Source organism: Cottoperca gobio, chromosome 21 (genome assembly GCF_900634415.1).
Source record: "Cottoperca gobio chromosome 21, fCotGob3.1, whole genome shotgun sequence".
NCBI lineage: Eukaryota > Metazoa > Chordata > Actinopteri > Perciformes > Bovichtidae > Cottoperca > Cottoperca gobio.
In genome coordinates this window covers 9,820,798-9,838,161 of record NC_041375.1, presented here as the reverse complement: position 1 = coordinate 9,838,161, position 17,364 = coordinate 9,820,798, and the positions used below count along the sequence as shown (strand labels likewise).

At 37.9% G+C, this 17,364-nt stretch overlaps 1 protein-coding gene across 2 annotated transcripts; it reads left to right on the top strand.

Moving 5' to 3' along the window:
* Positions 1–5,118: 5,118 nt before the first annotated feature.
* On the top strand, positions 5,119–16,662 carry spopla (speckle type BTB/POZ protein like a). Of its 2 annotated transcripts, none has more exons than XM_029459063.1 (12): positions 5,119–5,311; positions 6,564–6,646; positions 8,580–8,697; positions 8,925–9,046; positions 9,442–9,593; positions 9,728–9,855; positions 11,429–11,606; positions 12,170–12,225; positions 12,397–12,519; positions 14,346–14,488; positions 14,592–14,645; positions 15,151–16,662. In XM_029459063.1, the coding sequence occupies exons 3-12, from the start codon at positions 8,620–8,622 to the stop codon at positions 15,293–15,295; spliced, it is 1,179 nt and encodes a 392-aa protein (XP_029314923.1). In that variant the 5' UTR covers positions 5,119–5,311; positions 6,564–6,646; positions 8,580–8,619; the 3' UTR covers positions 15,296–16,662. The 2 variants fall into 2 exon arrangements, with proteins under 2 accessions (XP_029314923.1, XP_029314924.1); XM_029459064.1 differs by lacking the exon at positions 5,119–5,311 and adding an exon at positions 5,493–5,587 and having other exon boundaries at positions 15,151–15,295.
* Positions 16,663–17,364: the final 702 nt, after the last annotated feature.

The following is a 17,364-nucleotide window of genomic DNA, read 5'->3' as shown; positions in this document are numbered from 1 at the left end:
AGCTTGTCAAATGCACGAAGAATCACAGACAAATTATCAAATGATCACTATCAGTTTTGTTCTCTTTAAGGAAGTGAAATATGGAAGAATGTGGTTGAAATGTGTTCATTTTAAAACTAATGTCTGTATATAATTAATTTTTCAAGAATGTCATAGTTCATTTGATAATCAAAACAGAATAAAAACAGAGCCTTTTGGTTATATTAGTGTCTCATTTCCATACCAAGCGGTACTATTAATAACATGGAGCCCGTGTGCAATTTCTCTCACTGCTTCATGGGAAATGAGCTATGAAGAATAGCAATAATTGTCAATGGACATCTTGGCAACAGAGCATCTGCTCCACGCCACATAATCAGCCCTGTCAAAATCCTGAAAAGACTCAAAGATTGTTGGGAAAGAAAACATAGAAAGCATTTAATTGAGAAGAACGAAAATGGAATAAAGTATCATTTAATCTCATTAATCCTCCTGCACTCGCCTCACAGTTCATTTTCTGCCAACTCTAGTGTTAAACGTTGGTGTTATAACCCTGAAGATTTTTGGCATGTCACACATTTAATAAACCTAGTTGTGCTTTGTCACATTTTTAAACAGGTCTAGAATCACTCACAGGTTGTAATTGGGCATGCAGACAGACAGTGATTTTATAATTACATTACATTACATTACAGTTCATTTAGCTGACACTTTTGTCCAAAGCGACGTACAAAAAGTGCAAACATAATGTAACTTTATATGCTAAAAGTGAATTTGTTAGACCTTTCACTTGTTCACAAAATAGAATACATAGCAGCATTGGAAATCCCACTTCTGTCCACTGAATAAGCACAGTTAGCAGAATCTAACCCACTCACTGAAGGAGGCAAAATCTCTTTTCAATAGCGGGAAGAGAGAAAAAAGGTTTTTAAAGCTTATTCAATGATTACATCTTAGGAGTCCCGGTCCAATGCTCAGGCTCAATGGAGCTGCACATTTCAAATATGGGCACTGAGAGTAGAATCGTGGACTTCAGTTTTTCAACGATCTAAATAAAATTGAACACAGACCTTCATCGATGACATGCAACAAGAATGAATTCATTTCTTATGTTTACTGAATAGAAGTGACTTTCTGCCCGACACTGGAATTCTGCATTTATTTAGAAACTTTAAACATTTTTCTGGAGGGATTATCAATGTACTCTGAAAAGGTGAACCGTTACTAAGTGTGACATTGTAATACACATCTAACAAAGTGTGTCACTGTGAGTAAAAGAGCTGTACACATGTTGGTGGAGGGGGAAAATGGATTTCACTGGATCAAGCTCATTATGTGTGTAGTTATTCATAAACCTGCCCATGGATTATATGCACTTTCGCTCTTGACTGGCAGCCCATGTGTGAAATTGACAGTATACTGCAAGACACAGAAGTGCTGCTTGACTTCAACTGCTGTTGCTGCTGTACTTTGTTGTGCATTAAAACGATACCTCAGCTTCATGAAGATGAAAGTACAGACTGGGCTTCCCTGAGGCATGTTTGCCAAATGTTTTTCCCTGTAACACAAGTGATGTGTAGATGAAAGTACATTTATAATAAACAGCAATAAACATTTCAGAGCAGACAAAATAAATTGAGTAAAACACTGCTCACAGTGCAAAAAAACCCCCATCAGTAATGAGTATTTAGTGCTAAAGATGACAGAACTTGTAAACCGTACACCAACTTCTAGTTGTTTACGTAACCATAGATAAAGATTAACATGTTGCATGTATTTCATCAACTACACAAAATATGGATGCACACTAAAATGAAATATAGGACACGTTGGATGTCACAGAGATTTGAAAAAAAAATGATCTTCCTAGTGAAAGGAAAGACTCATTTCCACTTTGCATATTTTTCATGAAATATTCCATGCATTCTCTTTACACCAGTGTGATTAGTTTGGCAAGGGTATTCAAGGTGATGCAGTAGACAATGTTAATGACAACCCACAAGATTATTAGCATTTCATGTAGCTGGGATTAGATTAATCATGTTTCAGGGCAATATTCAAATGAACAATTTACTACTAAAGATGTTCATTCAAACAACAGTTTTTGTTGTTTGGTGGTGCATTTTTTCTTATTTCCACAGATAAAACATAAAGACAATAGTAAGATTTCCACTTATGTCAAAAAATCTCCAGTCGATCAATCACAGGCGAGACAGAGGGATACGTTTCTCTAATGACGGGAGACACAACGGACCAGAACACAATGCATTCATGTTGTGTTTCGCGTTAGGTGTTAGTTATAGTAGATTCATCTTCAGGCATCTCTCAAGAGGTGGTTGAAAGCACTGTTGGGAACATATGAATGTAGATGTAGATAAGCCAGGTAACAATATTCAACAAAAACTTCAATGTGAGCACCTTATCTCAAAATACTTATTCACTACCTTGGAAGAAAATGTGTGTTTATCTGTTTTTTATTGATTTTATTTATAGAAAACTAAAGTGAATTAAGAACTTTCTTCAGCACTGATCAACTAATAGCTATTTTTCCATATCAATCTTTTCAACATTACCATATATTGTATTGCTTAGACTTAATCAAATTCGATGAAATTGGATTCTTTGGGCTTTTCTACTGTCTCCTTTGTTCAGTTTTATAACTTTATTTCCAAGACACTGGAAGAAAAAAATGTGTGACTAATGTCGGACTCAATTTTGCTCTCGACATCTGTACAACTGTGTTCTGATAAGGTCACCGGGGCTCGTCTTGTCACTGCAGCCTTTTTCTTCCTGTTAATCATTTCTGCCTATATCAGTCTTCATCAACGAGGGCATTGAATACTTGTCAGGAATAATATCAGTAGTATTTTGAGCTCCTCCTAATTAGAACTCTATTGTAGGTTGGAGGTAGAGAAATGTCACAGATATTGTTTATGGAGACATTCATGCAGAGGGCTTTTCATACTTGATGAACAAATCAAATAGAACAAAGACACAAAACAGGTATTCAGTGCTATTCATCCAGAAGCCAAAAATGCACAAAGAAAATAAAATATGACAATCAAACTGATACAACACTTTAAAAAAGCTTAGTATTCAGGTGATCACGCTGTGCTCCACTCCCATTTATTCAATGTCAGCGCTTTTCAAAGAATAGCAGATAAATGCAATTAACTGATTATTCCTGAGTCTCCCTATTCTTGAATTGTAGGACAATGTTGTCCGAGGACACATTTAGTACAGCCTGTTTCCCTGCACTTAAATTAAACTGATTTCAATTCCTGATAGACATTCCTGTATCTCTTCAACTGTGATATTATCATCCATCCCTTCTGCTTCAAGATGGGTCAGAGCTATGATATCAAAGACATTTGATGTGGGCTTCAATATCAAAATGTGACATTTTGCTGCTGTATTTACAGTATATTTGAACCCCAAACTGGCTTTCATAGGTGTTTTGGTGTTTCTCGTCTCTAAACGGTGCAAAGATTCACAGACTGTACTGTACTTTGTCTATGAATGTAGACTGATTGGTGCAGAGGAGCCATTTCTCGCTCATTCTGCAGCACAGTGTCCATCCATCTGAAAGGGAATTAGTTATCACAGGCCTACAGGGAGCCATTATAGACTATTGTTTCAGAGAATGGCTTACCCCAAGCTGCTCTGTGTTTGCTAGACGAGAAACATTAGAAGCAGACAGAAGAGACAGTGTGAAGGCAGGATGAGAATGAGCTGCAGTTGGGGGTTTCATCTATCCTATAAGCTACATTATATCAAGGCTCCATTTTTATTTTTTATGTGTCTCTCGCCTATGAAGATGGGCTATTATACATATAATAGGCAGATGATGAGCACCCCTCCCCCACACTCTCTCACACACACACACACACACACACACACACACACACACACACACACACACACACACACACACACACACACACACACACACACACACACTCACATTGTTTGCATTGCATTTCTTGCCGCTCTACAAAATGTCCTTATTTTGAGGTTAAAAACTAAAACACTGCCATTTTTTGTAAGATCAATCTCATCATAATTTACAAAAGAGGAAAGTGCACAAAAGAGGGACATGGCATCCGACATACACTGGGTCTAAAAGAAACATGTTTCCTTCAAAACCAAAATATAACATTATTAACAAAAAGTTAAAAGCTATTTTTTTTCTAAAGTGTAGCCTGCTTAAATATTATGAGTATTTAAGGTCCATGTAGAACTAGGATAAACTACTTCATATATCGGCGCCTTAAATTACCAATAGGCCTACACCATGTTTAAGTAATTGTATGTTGCATCTTGTCTGAATAATCATCATGTGGAGGCTCTAGACCAGGGGTGTAAAACATGCGGAATGGGGGCCAAAACCGGCCCGCCAGAGGGTCCAATCCGGCCCACGGGATGACTTTGCAAAGTGTAAAAAATAAAGTAAATCATAAAGTAAAGTACTGTTCCAGATATAATGCACATGAGTACATGATAAACTGAGGCATAATATTGTTGAAATTGCACCTTTTGTTTCTTAAGAAATGTTAGGTTGTTGTTAATGTTATGTAAAAAGATAGTTCATTAAATTTGAACATTTTCAGAATGTACTTGTATTTTCTTGTACAAAAACGAAGGGAATTTTTTTCCGTTATTTATAGGTTATTATGCTATGATTTTACTGGTCCGGCCCACTTGAGATTAAATTGTGCTGTATGTGGCCCCTGAACTAAAATGAGTTTGACACCCCTGCTCTAGAGTAATCTGTACAGCTGTGAAACAAATGTACAAATGGAACGTTTTTCAAACGTTTGGCTAAAAAGAAACAAAAATGAACAATAGTAGCCATCTTCAGAGTGTACTTCAGAAGAGCACTTCAATTAATGTGCTTTTAATGTTATTATTATTATTATTATTATTATTGTCATTTTTTTATTTAACTTTATTTTAAACACTTATCTGAACTTATTTTAGGAACATACCTATTATTATTAGTGTTATTAGATATTATTATTTCTGTTTATCGTTACTACTACTATTAATATTATTGTCATTATTATTGGTGTTTTTGTCTGGGTTCAGCGGATAAAATGAGATAAAGCAGGATGTGATCCAAATTTCGCGCATGCGCAATATATATATTTTCTAGCCTGTTAAGCTACCAGCCAGCTAGACAGATGTAAGCTAGCACAGATATAAATTAGACAAAGAAACCTTGTGAAGAGACTGAGTGAAAAAGAGTTTAAAGTAACGGAGGGTGAAACGAGCGACTGTGACACAAAGCTATATGCGTCATTCGATATATATGGAAGTATGAAATTGAAAGGTACGCCGTCACCATGTCTTTTTAAACTTTTTGTGAGCAGCCAGTGCAGAGATTAGCTTTGGCTAGCTGCTAGTTAGCCGCTGTTGTTTTCCCACCAGCAGATTGTACCAAAACGTGAGGGTTTACGTTAGCTTGGTTAGTTAGCATCCTGTCACAGACATCAGTGAAGGCCCTTTGTTTTACACCGGGTAATGCGGGGTCTAAACAGCACATTACCAACTTAACTTGGGGTATCCTCTGCTAGTTTGTGTTGCAACAATGAGTAACGTAGCTAATGTAAGTCAGCCTGCTAATTTGTGGACAGATGTATTGTTAATATGTTTTGTGCTAAGATAGCTGATCAGTGTTAGCTGCATTTGCGGTCTAAGGCTAAAGTGAAGTTAACATTAATCTTGCTGAAACATTAATGTTAGCTTGGTTTAGCTAAAGACGTATTTCACACATGTATGACACATTCGGGAATCTAATTGTTCACCTTCTTAAAATATTATTATCGGGTAAACTAACTAAATGTGTAAAGAACAACAAGGCCGGTGAAGTAAAATCGTGAAGCGATGTTGATGATGGTTTGGAATTTAGTGTTGACACTTTAGCTGATGTTACGAATATTGAGCTGTTGCTTTCTAGTGATTTCAATGTTTTGTACTAATGGTAGTTACATCCGCTCACATCTCGAACAGCATATAGGCTAAAGTAAGCTGTGACACCAATTAAAGATGCGATCATTTAACTTCAAACTAACGTTTATGCAAACTAGCTAGTTGCCTCTTCTGATAGCATCATTTCTGTTGTCTTAGGAGATGTTGTACGACTCAAGCTAATGTGTTAGCCAAACAAAGTTGCAGGTGAATCTTGAGTTAGCTAATTTAACAGACTAGCTTATAGGCCGAACAGTTAGTCTATACGAATGCTAGTCTATACGATATAGCTTTAAACAATCAGTTTAACATGCTTACGGCCTTGCTACACTACCAATGTGTGCTATCAATCTGCTTTCTTAGCGTGAACTGTTGCCCTCAATGTTTAATAACGTGGCATTCTTGACTGGTTTGAAAGCTCTAATTTTCTAGTGGTGTCACTTTATTGTCAGCTGGATAATTGATATCCACAAGTGTATGTGTCAGGTATGGTTTATCGTGAGAACTGTGGCTTTATTGCTAGATACTTCAGTAACGTTAGTGGCTAACTTTAATTATTTTTAGATGATCGGGTCCATTTATATTCTTAATGTATGTTGTTTTTTTCTCCCTAGAGTGGAACATGAAGATGGGGCCATGGGGGATCCTGTGATAATTTAGAAAAATTGCATCTTTGTACATTTCAACCATTCAAGAGGTGATGAGAATGTTTAATTGCGTTGCTGCTGCTGCATGATTATGTTATCATATTTATCATTATAGCTCAAGGTGGTTCAGTTGCTGTAGTGTTCTGCAAAGTTCTCTAACTTGTCAATGTAAGCAGATATCTGTATACTCACTAGCTTGAAGTCTGTTCATCAATTAGACTTCATGTGCTAACATGGTTAAAGTGCACACTATCTCACACATTTAAATATGTAGAGCCTCAAAAATAATCTTTTTTTAATGTAAACAAAGAAAAAAGCTGAAAGCTGTGTATAAACACAAAAAAACAACAGTGATGCATCCAAGTTAACTTTTACTCTGAGAAGCAGCGATTCTGCAATGCATATTGTAAGTCACATGGCAGGACACTCATACAGAAAGAAAGTAAACTCTGGCGCTGCCTTCATGTCATCTTGCCATGGAGACACTTTGTTGTGATTTCTTGCATCAAGTACAATATGTTATGTTAAGTATATATCGGAACTAAAGATGTACTTGTTTTACAGTTGTAGGTTGTTGCCTCTATCCTCATTTTCCAGTTCTACAAAAAATGTTATACCAAGAATAATTGGAAATGCCTTACTCTGAGATGGCTTGATCAGAGGGGTTTAGAGGCTTAGATATGACCTTCACTTTGTGAGAAAGATGAAATGAAATGAGCTGACCCCCCAAAAGGAGATGTGTCCCTTATTGTCAAGTGAGAAGGGAACAAAAAATACTTGCAAATATGTTTCTGCTATAACAAACGTGCATGTGTGAACATGGCTGTTTTTGTGGTGACTCTGGTATGCTGCTGGCTTAACAGTTGTGCCGCTTAAGTTTAATTAAATTGGCACGTTTCCACATGAAACATGGCTGTTTAAGACTAAAACAACATGTTGCGTTTACTTTATTCACCATAATCTACACAGGTTTACTAGCCAAAGCCTGTAACTAGCAGCTCGACCTATACAAGGGTTACTGTGCAGCACTGTTTAGTCACTACCAAATTCACCTCACCATGTCATGAGAAGTTGTTTTTCGACAGTGGGTTTCCAGTAAAACTGCCTAGATGGCAATCCACGTGTCTCATTCTTCCTCAGCTCATGAACAAACTGAATCGGTTAGAGGTTATACCCAAGTTTTGAGAAAAGCTTTGCTCATGATCACAAAAATGGAATGTCAGGACACAGGGCACATCATTTCTCCTCGTGTGTCATAGTTACTTGTGATTACCAGTTGCCCGATCTGGCATCGTTTAATGTCCAAGACTAAATGGAGTGATTATAGCAAGCAAGACTTGTTTTAATGTTTATAATGGCACCTGGCAATTGTTTTAAGACTATTCATTAATGCACATCTTTTCACCGTCAAGGATATGAAAGGTGGCTGTTGCTATCGGTTGTTGGTTTCTTGTTGGACTTTTTTTTTGACAACCTAACTGCCCATACAAACTTGTATGCAATGTGTCAACACTGTCATTTAATTGGTTGTATTGGTTGGTTGAGAATAGCTTTGAAATGACAGAAGCTGTGTCGTTAGTCCATTCTGCATTTAAGTAGGCACTGATTCATTCATCATCACAGAACATACAATTTACCATTTAGCATTAAATACATGTACAATACTAATCACTGCACATACTGAAACCTGCAGTGGAAATACTTTACGTTGTTTTCTCCTATCCCATAGTTAAACTCATTTCCCAAATGTTGTGTCAGGTGTCATTGAAGTACAAGACTTCAGGATACAGTGTGCAGACTATTTTGCATCATATTTGGTGACAAGAATACAAGCAGATTCATATTATGTGAAATATTTTATCACCTTGTTTCTGTCAGGCTTATTCTGACCAGACAGTTGGCATGGGGAATTGATTCCATATGTGTTATTTATGCTGTCAATTTGTGCAAAATTAATGTTACTTGTCATCTTGCAATGATTAGTGCTTTAAGGACGAAAGTGAGTGGTACTCCGAAGCCAGTGATGTCACGGGTTCCCACCCCTCCTCCTCCTGGGGAGATGTCAAGTGGACCTGTGGCAGAGAGCTGGTGTTACACACAGGTATGGGCGCTAACGAAACTCATCAAATCATGTTATAGACACAAATCAATAGAATTGATAATGTTGCCGATGGCTTAATAAATATTTTCAAGTCATATCGAGCTACTGATATTTCATTCCAAGTTTTATTAGTTATTGCCTTTTCAGCAGACAATTTGTTTTACTGTATTTCAATAAAACAAACGCAGAGCTTTGGTCTGATGGTTCTGCATGTTTCTTCTTCCAAGGTCAAAGTAGTGAAGTTTTCGTACATGTGGACCATAAACAACTTTAGTTTTTGCAGAGAAGAAATGGGGGAGGTGTTGAAGAGCTCAACGTTCTCCTCGGGCCCTAATGACAAAATGAAATGGTCAGTACTCAAGATAAACCTCTGACTGTAATGCATTGTTTGTAGGATGTGAAAATCCTTCACACTTTATCAACAATTGTAGGATTGTAAAACCACATACAAATAACATTAGCTTTTTGCATTCATCTATCTGCTCAAGTTTGATCTCATCCATGATCTCATGTCCTTGTATCTCCCTAAACACGAACATGAATGTCATTGAAAAGTCTGCATGTTTTGTTTTACTGTGGGAACTCTGCACACAAGTGATAAATACAGTCTCAAAGCGAGAGATAATCACCCCTGCAGGCCCGCCATCGTATTGTGTTCTCACAAAAGTGATAAAAGCAGTCAAAGCTGTCGTCGTTCGAGTTTGAAATGTTACTGATGTGCAGTGTTATCTGTTTTCTTGCCAGGTGTCTGCGAGTCAATCCAAAGGGACTTGATGATGAAAGCAAAGATTATCTTTCATTGTATTTACTTCTTGTTAGTTGTCCAAAAAGTGAAGTCAGAGCAAAGTTCAAGTTTTCTTTGCTGAACGCTAAAAGAGAGGAGACAAAAGCGATGGGTGAGTACAAGCAATCAGAACGTCACCACATCTAGTAATGCTGTACATTTGGTGTTTCTTTTTATAACTCCACTTTCATTCATTTTTTCTAACTTGCAATATCAAGACAAGGCATTATTTTCTTCTCATTTCAGAAAGCCAAAGAGCATATAGATTTGTCCAAGGCAAAGACTGGGGCTTCAAAAAATTTATTAGGAGAGATTTCCTCCTTGATGAAGCCAATGGACTCTTACCCGATGACAAGCTTACCCTGTTTTGTGAGGTAATTGTTATGTTGTTGCTTTCCATTTATTCTTCAATGATGAAGAGGTGCAGTGTGTTTGGTTCGCCTCAGGTGTCACTGTGACCTCACATCCGTACCATTCTAGTGAACGCAATATCTCAGCAACGCATTGAGAGAAGTTCTTCAGATTTGGGACAAACGTCCACTTGGACTCAAGGATGAAGTGATTAGAATTTGGTGGACAAAGGTTCAAGGTCACTGTGACCTCACAAAATATGTTTTTGGCCATAACTCAAGAATTCATACGCTCACTATGACAATTTCACATAAATGTCTAATTGGACAAAAACATGAAGTGATGACATTTTGTACAGGCATTGGTGTAAACTGAAGAGGCATACAACCGCAAGGCGGAAACTCAAACTAGTTTATGAATGCTGTAATTTTACCCAAATTACCGAAAGTGCTGTGCCACACCTTCCTCCCTTCTATTTGCAATGATGATGTATGCTACAATACCAAAGCAATGGAAGAGGATTTCTTTATTTTTTTAACTTGGAGACTCATTTGGGAAGATTATTGATTGGGTTGGCACACTTTCCCTCCTCATCCATACTTGTCTGTCCAGAGAACGCATCCATCTCTCAAATCTGTATCGTTTATTGGTATAGGGAACAACACATACCATCTGTTACATATGCTTGTTCGATGTTATCTGTACTAGAAATTAGTTTGAGTTGGAAGGTAAATTATTTGAAAACTAGCTGTAATCTCAGTGGTATAGGTTTGCTAATGAGTAATTGTATATCAATTGTGGATGCCAATTCCATTCGGGTGTGAGTTTTGCATACCAGTGCCATGTGTCTGAGCTGCTGTTGTATTGCTTGTGGCATACACACTGAATTGCTGCATTGATTCTTTGATAAAAGCATCAAAATCACGTCACTGTTGGATTGCAGTATTTGTATCCCCAGTGTAACCTTAAGTGAATAAAGGCTAGAGTCTCCTAATTCTTGTTATGACCACTTTACACTTGAGTTTAAGCTGCTGTGCCATTTTAACTACAAACTCACTGTTGACATTTGCTTCAAATGACATTAAGCTTTTAGGAAGTGAAATGCTTCCTCCATCTTAAATCATTTACAACAATGCTTGTTTTCGAAATAATTGAATTCAGTGTGTCAAGAAGAATAAATGTCTGCTGAAATGTTCAGGAAGTTAAATGAGGTGTCAATGGATTTTAATTTAAATGTATTTGGCCAAATACTGCGAGGACCAGACGGTGTGCCAGATAGCAGTTACAGAGATTCAACAATTTCAGGGAAATTGCCACTTTGATAAACAAATTGCATTTAAATTAAAGACAAAATGCTTTTCCTCATCATTTAGGTGTTTTAGCAAAGTTGATTAATTTTAGTTTCAAGCAAGTGTCCCTCCCACTGTAGGTTTCTCAGTCTGTAAAATATGCTTTAAAGGAAGCAAAACATTAAAAGGAAATGACACTGTTCTCAAATGCAGTCAAACATTTTTGCTGCTGGATTTGTTAGCATGTTTAGCCTTGATGAGACTGCTTGAGCAGTGTTGTTCTCTCTGTGATGTTTCCCACATACAGGTAAGCGTTGTCCAAGACTCTGTTAACATTTCGGGCCAGTCCAACATGAACATGCTGAAGGTACCGGAGTGTCAGCTGTCTGATGACCTGGGGAACCTGTGGGAGTGTTCACGCTTCACAGACTGCAGCCTCTATGTGGGAGGGCAGGAGTTCAAAGCCCACAAATCCATCCTTGCAGGTAAGACTGGCCCCGTACCCAGCACTTTAGCAAACAGCAACCAGGAGAGAATCTCCCAAAATGGTCCTAGCTAGACATGTCTATGCCTCTTCTTAATGGCCTCTCGTGGAGAGCTATAAGCACCTCAAAGGGTCTGTATTCCTGGCTTGATTTGTAGAGCACTAGTTCTGCAGTGGGCGCTAATCCCCACTACCCCTGCTTGGTCCTGCTTGACCCAGATGACTGTAGGAGCCAAGAGATTGAGAGGCTGGCTCTCCTCTCCAGCTTGTCGTCATTAGACATGGTGGCAGCTGCAGTGGTCAGGGGGAAGTGCTGACAAAGTGGCAGCTATACGGATTTAGACAGATTTAAGACTGTCATAGTTCAACACTGATGTTTTGTGCTTAATCCATTAGCTTTTATTTATTTTTATAAGACCACTGTGTCCCATGCTGTTTAATCAAAGCTCTTTTATCTGCCACGTGACACAATGTTTGTAGTTCTTGATGTACTAACTATTTCTTTGGTGTTAAGATGTTTACTGGTCATTATATTTCTAAATGTTGGATTTATTTCCTCGACAGCGAGGTCACCGGTCTTTAACGCTATGTTTGAACATGAAATGGAGGAGAGTAAAAAGGTAAGAATAACTAGTTTCATCATGTTACTACATACTACAACGCTACACTTCCTTTATATTCAGTAATTATTGCTCAAATACTCATCCTAACTCGGTGATAATGTCTTTCATGGAATATCTTTTAGTTGCCAAGTTGAATGTAAAACAGATTCCTCTCGTCTTCCCTTGCAGAACCGCGTTGACATCAGTGACGTAGACCCAGATGTCTTTAAGGAAATGATGGGCTTCATCTATACAGGAAAAGCCCCGAACCTGGAGAAGATGGCAGACAACTTGCTGGCAGCTGCAGATAAAGTAAGATCCCAAGTAATTGAAACCTTTGCTGATATTTTTGGAAAACTTATTTTTGATGGAAGAATAAAAGCTTCAATTTTCATTCAATTTTAGTCATTGCTTCAGTGTGTAAGTTAAATGCCACGTAAACATGTTACGTTATTAATCATGTGTTGAACTCCAGCCAAGCGCCCCATCCTGAAATGATCTTGTAATGGAACTTAAACACTGTTTAGCACTTGGACCAATCAACTACCAAATTAATTCAGATGATGATTTTAGTGATATTAAAAAAATTGCACTTTCATTTTACATTTATTAGATTTATTTGGCTGTTTTTAAATGTGTGTACCACAAGGTATTGTGTCAAGGGAGTAACATCGGGTCACTTAAGCATTGAAGCAGTAACCTCACTGTTTCTCCAATGGTGAGCCTGGACCTGCTTTTGTTTTTGTTGTTTTCGTTTCTCACACATTAATACAAATCACATGACATAAAGTTTATGTGCGGGTGTGTTAGAAACCTGTAATGGCTTATATAAACACAAACACCCTAAAGACATAACAAAAAAAGGTCAAATATTAACAGAACGGTACATTTTAAATATCAGTGTTTAAAATACAATAAGTGTAAATTGCTGTATTTAAAGTATTGCCGTTTTTTTGAGAGCAGGTTATTTGTGAGTGTGTTTTGTGCAAAGACAATGACAGAGAAATCCATTAAATTCACATTTTCATTCCACAAGATAAACATAGAAAACTAATCTCGGGATGTTTTATATAAAGACTTTTACTTGGGTAATTGTTAAAGTAATAACTATAAAGTAAATCTTCTTGTATCTCACTTTAAAAACAAATGTGTGTGAAGAATGTTGATAGTCAACAACTGCAATTTAAATAAAGAGCGGTGCGCTCGGTGTACCAGCTGTGGGTAATGTTGCTGATCTGATGAATAGTTGGCGCCTCCTTGCAGTGGAGAGGCCAGCACTATATGTAAGTCAATGAGGCTCAAAAGATAATGTGGTCTGTTGTGTAAATATACAGCTTTCAAGCTTCATCTTGTCAGTATGGATAACCTATAAAAAATAGTAGTAGTTAGTGATGCGGTTTCTATTCGATGTAGGGCTAGGTATGCGTCAATAATGAACATTTCTTGTCTGTTCTCTTTGTGTGCCAACATGATTATGTTACTGAACTAGGATTACCTTTTTGGCAGTTTGGGAACTAACTTTCTTTCAGGGCAGTGTTTTGTTTAGTTTGGATTTTCTTCCATCACGTGTTATGTTGCCAGTGGATGTACACATTATATTTCCCCGGTTTGAGGCTCATGTGAGGTTTAATTTCTAATCAATGCAGCTTTATATGTGTAAAGAAATGTTTCTTAAGGGACCTTAATATCAAGCATCCTATGATCTTACAAAACTACTATTTTCTTTTACCAATTGACAGATGAGTTCCCCTCTTTAAGGGTAAGCTTATGAATATAGTACTGATCATGAATTTGATGGGTAAGTTTTACTGAATAGTGAAGCAGAATATTGAGCAACAACCTTACTTCCCCCTCCAATATTCATCCCAATCATTGCAAAAGTGAGAAATCACATGCGCCATCTGGTGAAATTGGGTAATTCCTGTTTTTTTACATTGCAATACATATTTAAGGAGCCTGGTGGTTGGACATTTTGGATCCTGGTCTGTTTTTGTCCTGTTTCTAGTTGCAATAATTAAATACTGATGCAGCTCTGGCTTGTTTGTGTATTCAGAATATTTGACACAAAACTTCAAACCAACTTTGCATCCAGGGTGTCACCAGTGCTTTTGTTTTCCCCCTCTCTCCCACCACCCCAGTACGCTCTGGAGCGTTTAAAGGTCATGTGTGAAGAGGCCTTGTGCAACAGCCTTTCAGTGGAGAATGTGGCCGACACCCTCATCCTAGCAGACTTGCACAGTGCCGAGCAGCTCAAAGCACAAGCCATAGATTTTATCAACAGGCAAGTATCGCAAAAAAAAAAAAAAAAACCTCCAGTGATAAATTCCTGCTGCCATTTCTGTTTACCAGCCCTGAATGCTTACCTTTTTATCTCCTTGCCATAGGTGCAGTGTCCTGAGACAGCTGGGCTGTAAAGATGGAAAGAACTGGAATAGCAAGTATGTAATTAGCTGATATATGTGACACAAGATTAATAACACACTCTTATCTCTTCCCCCAACCAGATGCATTAGAATTCATTGTTTTAGCCCAGGCAGACAGACTGCTATTTGCCTTTTCAGTTTGAAGCGCCATATCTTTGTATCCAAGTTATTAATAGACTCATACTTGGATAAACCCTGGAAATGGAATATTTGTAGAATTTTTTTAAAAAAAAGGGAGGTGGTCGCTATGGGAAGATTTCCAGGTGATGTAGTGCGATGTTATAGGACACCTTGAAATGTTGAACTTATTTCCGTCTTTGTTGTATTCAGCATGTGAAGACGTTCTAATCCGACATTAATTTCAACCTATGCACAGTAACTAATGGCCCTTTTCAAGTTTACTATACAACTCACAAATCAAGTGCCCCTTATTTGTTTTGTCATTACCATCTCATTTATGTTTATTGATTTTTAATGTGCACATTGTCGTGTGTTAACTTCATTTTGCCTGTGCTTACAGTCATGCTACAGACATAATGGAGACTGCAGGCTGGAAGTCAATGATCCAATCCCATCCTCACTTGGTAGCCGAGGCCTTTCGTGCCCTGGCTTCAGCACAGTGCCCACCCTTTGGTCTTCCCAGGAAGCGCCTAAAACAGTCCTGACTGCCTGACTGTGCCCCAGGACTTTACTGGAGGTTGAAGCATGGGTTTACAAAGGACGGACTGGCGAGGGTACCACTCTTTATTTCCACCAAAACTGAACACACTTGAATACAGAAGAGTGGAGCTTTCTGGCCAGGAATTTGGGGAGGCTGGTACGTGGACAATGACATCAACGGATGGGGGTAAAATTGGTAAAATTGGTGTTGCTTGCTTGCTTTGCTGCCCCAACTGAATTCCGTTCAGCCCGGGTAGCAAGTCAAGCTGTCTGCTACTGTTTTTTTCTCCTGTAATTTAAAAAATGGCCTTAATATATCTGCCATTGCTCTGGAGCTGCTCCAGAGTACCTTGTCTATTTTACTCTGTGCCTGCCTTGTCACAAAGACCAGGCCTCCTCCAGGTTGCACTAGTTCCCATGAATAGTCATTTTGATATGGAGTTCTATAGGAACGTAACAAAGGTTTAACTAAATGGGAAATATTATATATTTGTAATGTTTAGCCCGTTTTGTGACTAGACATTAAAAAGCATGAACACTTTCAGTGCAAGGTCAGTTCTTTACACTTTTAAAAGATGTGTATGCCCCATATTGATGGCACCATTTCTATGTAAATGACAGTTGAACCATCTTCAGAAGACCAGTGTACAAGAAAGTCTGTTCTATTGCGTATTTGTGGGGGAAAACTGTAATCTGCCATTATGAAGACCCAGTGTCGATCCTTATAATACACGTAAGACGAAAACAAGTGTCTATACTTTGGCCCTAATATATTAAAACATTGGAAGTATTTACTCAGTCTCCCATCTGAATGACATATTCCAGATCATGCGTCTGTGAACCTGTTATAGATTAAATTGAGAATTTCTGTCCTTAGTATTGCCACCTTGCAGATATTATATATTCTCAATATATTGTGGTTAACTAAAAGTGGAGAGACTAATGCATGGTCATGTTATTGTCAAAGAAAGTGTCCAAGTACCAATTTTGTTTTTAACATTTTATTTTTTCTGCAATTATCTGACATATTTGTGCAGAATGAAATGAATTGAGTTTGTTCAAAAATGTCCTCTAACATGCTTGGATATTTGTAGGATGCTGAGCATCACTTCTACTGGCAATGTTATTCTGTGTTTCAATGGGGGGGTTGTCATGTTTATTCAGTCCGTCTCGTATGTAGTGTGGTGTGACCGACACTTCAGAGGATTTTGTAAATTAAAAGAGTAGCATCGTTTTTACATGATATTACTCATCATTCAGAGTCATGTTGAGATGTTGAAACTTCTTTTGTTTGGAAACAAAAAAGATGAAGTTGTTGTCTGCAAGAATGCCTGCATTAACCCATTAAACCATTTTCCAGCAGTCTGAAGAAGCCCAGCTTTTTTGTTTTTGTTGACGTCAATGTGACAAGAGATTTCAGTTGCAGGAAGGGTGATTGTTTACTGTTTCATTTTAATGACCATGTTAATGGATGTGAGTGTCAGGCTGAGGGGATTTTCTTTTTCTTTTTTTTCGCCACTGGTTGTCTTTTAAATACGAGATTAGAAAACAACACTGTGATAATCAAAAGAATGTGTTTTAAACTGGATTAGCATAGTAACATGTTTAATGTTGAACCGTTTACAGCACATGAAAGACACTTTTTCCTTTTGTTTTATGTGTGACTGTCTCGGCACAAGCTCTAATTAAAGTGAACGCGGGACCACTCGTCCCTGCTGGAACAAAGATGTCTTCATCAGCAGCTTGCTGATCCCCGTCCGCCCCTCTCAGCACAGATCCTAGAAAAAGACCTGATACCATCTATGCTTTAGGATGCCTCTCCAACCTTTTATCTTCCTCTTCGCTTTCCTCCACTAGCTGTTATGCTTGAAAGACAAGATGCCTGCAGCGGCATTGTCACAATTGAAAATGTGTTCTGTCATTTGGATCGTAGGGAATGAGATTGTTAGAGGCAGTGGACAATGACACTGGTCCAGAACTTTGGATGCTTTAATATAGATATGGGCTTGGTGGAATTGGTCAATTTTATGTCAAAATACGCTTGTGATATGGGTCACAAATAACAAAGTGAAGC

Bases quoted from the DNA above. Each gene is read 5' to 3' on its own strand.
- spopla (XM_029459063.1), top strand. From the start codon at position 8,620: ATGTCACGGGTTCCCACCCCTCCTCCTCCTGGGGAGATGTCAAGTGGA. The intron at 9,594-9,727 runs GTGAGTACAAGC...TTCTCATTTCAG, and splicing joins AGAGGAGACAAAAGCGATGG to AAAGCCAAAGAGCATATAGA. The intron at 14,489-14,591 runs GCAAGTATCGCA...TCCTTGCCATAG, and splicing joins GCCATAGATTTTATCAACAG to GTGCAGTGTCCTGAGACAGC.